This window comes from Hevea brasiliensis, chromosome 15, assembly GCF_030052815.1.
Source record: "Hevea brasiliensis isolate MT/VB/25A 57/8 chromosome 15, ASM3005281v1, whole genome shotgun sequence".
Classification (NCBI taxonomy): Eukaryota; Viridiplantae; Streptophyta; class Magnoliopsida; order Malpighiales; family Euphorbiaceae; genus Hevea; species Hevea brasiliensis.
The window spans coordinates 54,269,172-54,278,915 of NC_079507.1; the positions used below are offsets into that span (position 1 = coordinate 54,269,172).

At 29.4% G+C, this 9,744-nt stretch overlaps 1 protein-coding gene across 1 annotated transcript; it reads left to right on the top strand.

The window, feature by feature from the left end:
* The first annotated feature begins 7,790 nt into the window (after positions 1–7,790).
* On the top strand, positions 7,791–9,357 carry LOC110656534 (myb-related protein 315). The gene is made up of 3 exons (XM_021813360.2): positions 7,791–8,355; positions 8,443–8,572; positions 8,672–9,357. The coding sequence occupies exons 1-3, from the start codon at positions 8,223–8,225 to the stop codon at positions 9,249–9,251; spliced, it is 843 nt and encodes a 280-aa protein (XP_021669052.2). The 5' UTR covers positions 7,791–8,222; the 3' UTR covers positions 9,252–9,357.
* Positions 9,358–9,744: the final 387 nt, after the last annotated feature.

The following is a 9,744-nucleotide window of genomic DNA, read 5'->3' on the forward strand; positions in this document are numbered from 1 at the left end:
ACAACTTTTGCCAGAACTACCACCGGAGGGTCAACTATTGATTCCACAGAAATGGCTGACGAATTGTTATCCTTACTGTAATAGGATTTTCATCTCCCAAACCATTCTGTACCATATTTGGATTAATAGCCACATTTTCATCAATATGACAATTATCTTCTTTAGTGAGCTTGCATTCATCCACCCAATGACCATAACAATTGCAGGAGAAGCAGATTTGATGAACCCCCTTATACTCAATACGCTTAATTCGATGCCTCAAGCAAAACTTTAATAAGAGAGATTTTGAAAGGTCCACTTCAACACAAACTCTAGCATATTTACCCTGAGTAGCCTGAAGAGTCGTGTCATCAACAGGCACTGTCCTCCCAATCTTATTGCCAACTTTTAATAAGAACGACTTATTAAAGTATTCAATAGGGAGATCAGGAATCTGAACCCATACCATAGCTTTGTCAATGGAGGCCTATTCAGGATCAAAATTCGGTTGCCACTCCCAAACCAGCACGTAATGGTTTGAAACCATCCAAGGACTGCCAAATAAAACATGTTCATATTCAGTTTCATTCGAGAATCTGCCCATAAAAAAAAACATTGATAAGATCAATAATATCTATTGGAGATTTTAACAACCAGAGTTGCTTCAATCTCCTTTGTAGATAATTAAACCCAACTGAGTGCCCCAAAAACTTAAGGATGAGTGTAAACTTCCAGGGGTCACGAATCAACTTCTTCTCCCCTTTAGACAGCCTAATAGTAGGGCATTTCGAGTCATTGTCATCTTCAAACTCCCCATCAGACTCATCCTGACAAACTCCCCATCAGACTCATCCTCTGATAAATCTTCTACTCCATCAGCTTCAAATCCCATCTCAAAATCAGAGGGAATAGTTCCCCTGAGGGCATCTCTAAACGAAGACTTACGTTTAGACTCTTTATCAGCAAAACCATCTTGCAGACCAGCCTCGACGCCAACAGGCACACCTTCGCTCGAACCATTATGCAACTTAACCTTTTTCAAGCTTCGTGAAGAAGATTGAGTATTCTCAAAAAGAGGTGACAGAGAAGAGGGTTCTCCCATCGCATTCTTTTGTGGTTTGAATCATTTAATAAATTTATTTTTATTTTCACCTAATTTAATGATTAAAAGCCTATGATATTTTTAAAATATAATATTTTTATTATATTTTACTTTAATTAAATCAATGTTTAATTTTTAATTACATTTAAATTATTACATAATAACAAACTTTATTAATTTCCAATGCATTTATATTTTTGACAACAACAATATAAAAATTAAAATTACTAATTTTAAAAATTAAAGTCGCCCTTAAAATGTTTACCGCCATATATAGAAGGCTAATCATTTTATTAGGTCCTATTCGATAATAATTTTTAAAATAGTATTTAGAGGTTGACAGAATAGTTCATGAAAAGTTATTCTCCTAACATTTTAGAAATTGATAGAGCATTTTGGCTAAAGTCAATAAAATTATATCACTATTTTTATATTTAACAGCTAATTTAACATTTATTTTTAACAAATATTTTTACTTTAACAGCTAACTACTAACCGCTAATAACTAACGGCTAATAACTAATAAAATGGCTTATAACTATTAAAACAGCTAATATTATTCAATAGAGTTTTAATATCATTTTAATTTGGGAGTGATATCAAAGTCCGATTGTTAACGGGGGTGCATATATTTCAATATGAATTTAAATTTTTTTAAACTAATTTTTTAATATTTTAGTTTTTTAAAAAAAATGCTATAATTTAAATATCAGAATATATTATAAGACCGATATTTTGATGACTAAATTATTAATTTAATGAAGGGCAAGAATGAAAAAGATTTTGAATGATCCATAGCAAAGAAAAATGGTTTTGGTTGGGCAAATTGGAGAAGCAACAATTGAAAAGTGAAAAGGATTTGGAAAGGAGACGTAGAGTAGCTTACGGCTAAGGCTTAGGCTTCCATTTTTCTCAAGGATAGCGAGTGATGTTGTGTTTCAATTTTCATGTATTAGTTTTATCTAAGAATCTCTTTGCCTGCCCTATCATGAGATCATTTGTACCCATCATATTCAATATATCAAAATCAATCAATAAATAATTCATTTTATCCTATCTCTTGATCATAGTACCAAAATAAATAGGTAATATTCCTTGACTACAATTTTAAATAAATAAATATATGGCTTGTATTTTATTTATATGAGCTTTTGATTTGGGTTAGGGTAGGCTCAAAAGAAAACCCATATCCAATTTGGTTCAACCTATTTTGTTTTATGGTGATCATACTTAGAAATGGCAATGGGGTGAATTAAAGGCGGGAATCACTATTGGTGTCAAAATAGAGGTTTTTTCACTGAAGAATGGGATGAGGCAAATTTCCTATTGGAGATATTTTATTATTTTAATTTATTTTTATATAATATAAATTTATTAATTAAAAAATTAATTATGAGTTAAAAATATAATCTTAATATATATATATATATATATATATATATATATATATATATATATATTTAAATATACGAATATATAAAAAAAAAAATTATTGAGGGGACCTTTTCCTCATCTATCCTATATTATACTAAAATCGAAAAAAATCAATTGAGTGCGGGAGACGGCGGTTTTGTGAACCGTGCTGTACATCCCTCATCTGACGTACTAAGATGGGATTTAGCTCCTCAAAAGATGTAAGCAGACGAAATTAGAGCATAGATACTCAAACAAGGAGATAGGCTGCTGGCAGATGGTGCTGGTGGTGGAGCTGTCCAGGAGAATGCACTGTCGATAGGAAACTATACTTGGGCTAGCTTGCAATAGGCTTTGTTTTGGGCTCGAATCATGGGTTTGGTTATGTATTCTGTTTGCCTTGTTACTTTCGGCCCTCTTGATTAGATAAGAGAGTCTTTGGGTGCTATCTCATTAGCCCAACAATCATTTGACGAATGAACGTAAGGACCAAAAGTAGGAGAGGGAAAAAGCATAAATAGGTTTAGTAATTGATGGATGCTGAAGAAGAACAAGACAAATGTATGTCTCATTGTTTGTCAAGTGGGGATGTGTTCCTACTTCCTAAAAGGTTGGAAAAGGGTTGCATTCTCAATGAACGTAAGCAGCATCGTCTGTTTGGACTTTAGGTTGTCTAACAGACAATTATGGTTTGTTGCAGAGTCTTTTCTACTGATCCTCCAGATTTCAATTTCATTCATCAATATATGGTTGCTAACTTGTTACCATATTTTAAGGTCTAAAATTTTATAATATCTTCGTCTTTGTTTACTTAATTATTTTTTTCCCCTTCTGTTTTCCAGCCATTTGATAGTATGCAATTGTCATTTGGACAACGACCGTTTAGAATAAAAAGGATTTTAAAAAAGTTAAGAGAAAAGAATAATTAAAAGAAAAATGATACTCATTTAGTTTGCAAGATAGTATTTGACGGATTACGTACGCTTAACAAAGGTAGCCATCTCTCTTGTTTAGGATAAATTATACAGATAGTATCTCAACTTATGACTATGTAATAATATAGTATTTAAATTTTAATTTGTAACGTAAAATTCCTATCTTTAATTTAAATAACACAAAACCCTCTTGTGATTTTTAGTAACTGATTTCTACGTTATTTATACTGATGTAATTTTTTTAAATTGAAAAATTATATATTTATAAATTGATAATTTCAGGTAAATAGGTTTTGGGTTATTGAAATGTCGATGTATATAATTTGAATCATTGTGACTGTGGGTAGATAGAGAACATAATTAAATTTTTTTTTGCAACATGTGCCAAATTAATAAAAGAAAATATAATTTTTAATTTGATAAGTGCCATGTCAGCAAAAATAACCTAGAAATTAACTGTTAAACATCACTAAAGGATTTTATATTATTTAAATTAAAAATTAAGGAATTTTGTGTTACAAATTAAAGTTCAAGTACCATACTATTACATATTCCTAAGTTAAGATACTGTCTATGTAATCTATTCCCTTTTTTCATTATAAATTAAAAATTAAGAGATTTTATATTACAAATTAAAATTTAAATACCATATAATTACATGCATGTAATTCAAGGTATTATTTATATAATTTGCCTTATATTTCTCAAGGCCTCATGGGTGAGTAGTGTACTGTGTAATCTTCAAAAGATTACAATTGGGAATATTCTTCTACATACATGAACCATATCACTATAATTGCCTTTGTTTATAGTTAATCATATTATTATTTTATTCAGTTGCAATGTTCTTTATTATGTGGGATATTTTTTTATGAGTTTTGTTTTGCTAGAATTATAAAATTATTTTGTGAAAATTCAATAAAATTTTTAATTATTTCAATGTGATTCAATTATTGCTGACATTGTATGTAGAGTCCCTTTCTTAGTTCTTTAGGTCAAATTATAATATGTCCAATAAGTTTCAAAAGCGATGGGGATTGAGATTGGTATATATAATAAAAGAAAATTTCTAACTTAAATGTTGCTTAGAGATGATATATAGTATAAATGTATGAAAAAATTTAAGGATCCAAAAGAACTATATTAAGTAAGAAATAATTTAAAAAAAAAAAGCAAAGAGTCACTGCAAATCCAAAAAAGTCAATAATATTATTTTTTTTATTTTATCTAAAGGTATATACACGCACACAGACGGTTTAGAAATATGACACACTTCTTGATAAAATTATGACAATTTTACTAATGTATGTTAACTCATATAAACCGTATACACACAATATCCATAACCAATATGAGATCCCGAAGGACTAGCCTTCCACACAGTGGACCATGTATACACGACTCATGTGTGGGGAGTTGCCCATGCGCACACTTGCTTACCCTCTCGAGCACTTTGATTTTTTTTATCCAAAGGTATAGACACGCACAGAAATGGTTCAGGGACAGGACACACCCTTTGGTAAAACCATGGCAATTTTACCAAGGCATGTTAACTCATATAAATCACCTATACACGCTATCCACAGCTAATATGGAATCCCGAGGAACCAATAATAGTCCTTGATCCAAATAAAAAGAGCAACGTAAAGAAAAAACAGGATTATAGAGAGAGAGATTAGCCTAAAACAAATACTATAAGATAATATTTACATGTAAAATAAATGAAATTTACAATGTTTGTAAATTAAATTATAATAAATTAAGTTTATAAGTTTTGCCCTAAATTGAGACATGCCATGTATATGTATATATACAAATAATTGAAGGTTTGGTTTGGCAATGTCATGAGATATCAGTTTTTGAGCTTCAGAATCATTTCTGACCCCCTTTGTCTGCTACTAAATTACGGCCTTTCTATTGCTTTTTCTTGAGGTCCCCTGGTCTTGCCTTTCTTTTCAGCTTTTTATTCACCACCTTTTTTTCTTTAAAATCTATAATAAGTCTTACATATACAAATTCAATCATTATATATATACTACAAAATATTAATTGCAATAAATAATTTAATACCATTAAATTATATAATTTCTTTGAGAAAATAATAAAGAAATCATGTAATTTCAAATTTTTAATTAAATAAAACTAGTAATTTTTTTTTACACCTTAAAACTTTTATACACAGGATATGATATACATGATGTTAACTATTATTTAAAAAGAATAATTTATAATACTATATTCAAAATTAATTAGTGAAAATAATATCACATTTAAATTCTTAGTTATTTTTTCTCTCAAATTTATATAGGACAACAATAATAAATACTCAATGAATTTCAAAATTTTCTAATTTTATTGAATAAAATTTTAAGAAATAGAAAGGTGGTTCCAAAATTATTACTTACATCAATTAATTAAAATAAATTTACTGATTTAAATAAAAGTACATATTTAATTTATTCTTTAATATTTAAATAAATATTAAATTTATAATATAAATTAATTGATATATGTAATTTATTAATAAAATTATATGTGTATAATTTTTAATAAATTTTAACATATTTGTTTTAATTTATTATTATTATTTTTAAATACTATCACTATATTAAATACATGAATCTTATATATTTATATCTTAAGTAGGGCTGGGCAAAATTCAGTTCAAACCGAAAAACCGAACCGAGTCAATTCGGTTCAATCGGTTCGGTTTTACATTATAAAAATTTCGATTATTTCGGTTTAGTTTTGAAGAGAAAAAAATCAGTTAAACCGAACTGAACTGAATAGTAATTTATATATTCAAATCGAACCGAATCGATTTTTGAATTAATTTATTTTTATAAGAAATTTATGAATTATATTTAATTATATATATATTAATTGTTTAATTTCATTGATTAATGGTTATTAGGTTCAAACCAAAGTCAAAATTAGATCAAATAACTTGAAAATCAAGTCTAAATTAAAAAAGCAATCAAAAATCAAAATCGATCAGTTTAAACAGAACCGAACTGAAATAGAGCGGTTTAGTTCGATTCGGTTTTTCACCCATTTCGGTTCAGTTCGATTTCTAAAATTTAAAATTCGATTTTTATAATTTAATTCAGTTCGGTTAGAACCGAATGCTCACCTCTAATCTTAAGTATATGATAGACTGGACAAAAATTTTCTAAATATAAATATATTTTTTAAAACAATATTAGATTTAGCTCTAGAGCGAGAGTCCTTAAAAAACAATCGATCCAACGTTCGCTACTTTAAAATTAGGGATGACAATAAGTAGGGTACCTGTGAAAATTATCCTACCCAAATCATATTAATATTCTCAAAATCCGAGCACGCGTCAAAACTTGATTAAAATTTATTATCAATTACCCGAATCTATTTAATTTTATATATTTTAATTAAAAATCTACATAAAAAATTATTTTTATTAATAATTTAAATTTTAAAAATTTAATAATTCTATAAAATATTTCAATTTTATTTTATATAAAATAAAATATATAAAAATTTATAAATATTATTATTAAAAACATATATTTTATATTTAATTAAATATTTATATAAACGAATTCGGGTAATAAATATTTAACATGTAAAATTTGAACATGTCATGAGTATTAAATTTCAAATTTGAACATGTTCTAAATCTAATTATATACTACTCAAATTCGTTCTATTAAGATTCGATCGGATTGAGTATAACAAAAACCCAACCGTTCCAATCCCTAATCAATGATTCTGCCAAAATGCTTTCTTTTGGGGTTTTTTTAATTTATTTTATTTTTAATAATTTTCTTCATGTGAAACCCATCTGATGAAAGAGAGAAAAAAAAAATTATAATCACATCAGTATTTTAAAATATATATATATATAGTTAGGTGCATGTATATATCTATGGATTTCTTTTCAATGCATGCATACTCTCTTTCAGCAAATTGTTGGTGTATATACCATTTCCAATTAATAATTATATAAAATTTATTTTTAAATAAAAATAATTAAATTTTTATATATAAAAAATATTATTTTTTAATAATTTCAATATAAATTATAAATTTCTATAACATGTGAAAAAAAAAATTATAGTCTCATTTAATAAAAACCCCATGATGGTACATATATTTTTAATATTTTTATCCAATTTTTTTTATTAATAGACATTGATGTCCAAGACAATAATGGGGTGTTGGGAATTTAGTTAAAAGACTTGTGAATAAGGTGGTTCCAAGTCAAGTGAATCCATCATTGGAATTCAGGACTCTTTCACAATATAGAGAAGAAAGCATCTTCTCTCTCTCTTAAAGATGATAAAGAGTTGCATCCAACGACAAAACTCGCCAGCTTTTAAGGGGCCAAAAGAATCCTACCAATCTCACTAATTTTTTGAAACCCAGTAGGAGGAAAAGACTTTAGCAGCAAATATTAATTCTTGTCAACCAAGCTGGTTCTTCTTCCCTGTACAAATTTTCTTGCCTTGCAGGACCATTTCCATTGTCTCCAATAAGACTACTACTGCTGGCCATTTTATTATTATTACCCTCTCTCTCTCTCTCTCTCTCTCTCTCTCTCTCTCTCTCTCTATGCTTTTCCGTTCAATCATTTATCTCCCCCCTTGAGCAGCATCCTCCTTTTTTTTATATGCCTGAATGAACTGGCAGCATCTTTGCTTGGATTATAAGTTCCTATAAAGCACCACCTTTTTTTATTGCTTTTGGCTTTCCAATTCTCAAGAATCATTAGAGGTTTTATAACTTGTGCTTAATCGGTGACAAGTTTTGCCAAAATGGGAAGACAACCTTGCTGTGATAAGATTGGACTAAAAAGAGGTCCATGGACTATTGAGGAAGATCACAAGCTCATGAACTTTATCCTCAATAATGGTATCCATTGCTGGCGAATGGTTCCTAAGCTTGCAGGTGTTATATTACTTCCTCTCTTTCTCCTCTACAAATGCAAAAGTTAAAAAGGTTTAGCTAATGTTGGCACTTGGTTGTCATTGATAGGTTTGCTACGATGTGGAAAGAGCTGTAGACTGAGATGGATTAATTATCTGAGGCCTGATCTTAAGAGAGGAAGCTTTACAGAAATGGAAGAGAATCAAATTATTCAGCTTCACTCGCGTCTCGGCAATAGGTATAAATCTATTTACACTTACAGTGATCGACTAGTTGACCCATGATGCCAATTCTTTATATATACTAACACATAGAGGATTTCTTTTCGTTTCTGTAGGTGGTCCAAGATTGCTTCTCATTTCCCTGGTCGTACAGACAATGAAATCAAGAACCATTGGAATACTCGAATCAAGAAGAAGCTAAAGCAACTGGGTTTAGACCCTGTGACTCACAAGCCTATTGAACAAAAAGAAATGGGTACTAGTAGTGGCGTGAATAATGAGACAATTCCTGAGTATAATTCGTCGACCGGAAGAGAGGAAAACGTCGAGGTTAAGTCACAGGATGATCAAGCCAAGAGTGAGTTGATAATAAAAAAAGATGAAGAGAAAAGAAGTGGGAAAGATGAGACAGTGTCAATGGATGAAACATCTGATCTTTTGAGCAATTATGAAATGTTATGTGGAAGCATGGATCTGGGGTCATGGACTAACCAGCTAGAAACCAATACTACTACTTATAGTTCTTCATTGTCTGCAGATGAGTCCAATAACCCTTCAATTGGTGAGTCTCCTTCAGTTCAAGACATGGATTCTATTCTTTCATGGGAAAGCTTCAATCATCTAGTTGATGATATTTTATTCGTGGAAAATATCCAGTGTAACATACCTGCTGATTCTGTTTCCAAGTATTGTTAATTTCATGAAACGTTTAAAAAAAAAAATTAACCAAATGATGATTGTGACTGAGTGCTACACGCATGGCCTCTGATATTAATCAACTTTGATGTGTTTGTTTTTTTTTCATTGTAAATTTCTTGTTCTTTCATTGTCACAAGTATTGAGCTTGACAAATACGTATGACACGTACAGTGGGCCAAAAAGCTCTTGAACCTTGATATATATCTATATAGTACTGATCGATGTTTGTCTCCTTAACCTGTAACTCTATATTTCCCTTTGTCATATTCACTTTCATTTCTTTTCCTAGAAAATTCTTAAAGAAGAGGGACTGCCAATTTTCAATCTCTAGTCTCTTACATTTTAAAACAAACATTGATTAATCATCAGTTTGGCTTATGACTTCATTAAAAATTAATCAGAAAGAGGATATTATAAATATTTTCTTGCATGCTATAACTTTTATTATTGGGTTATCTTTACAATAAAAGAATGCTTTTGCTTGATTAGT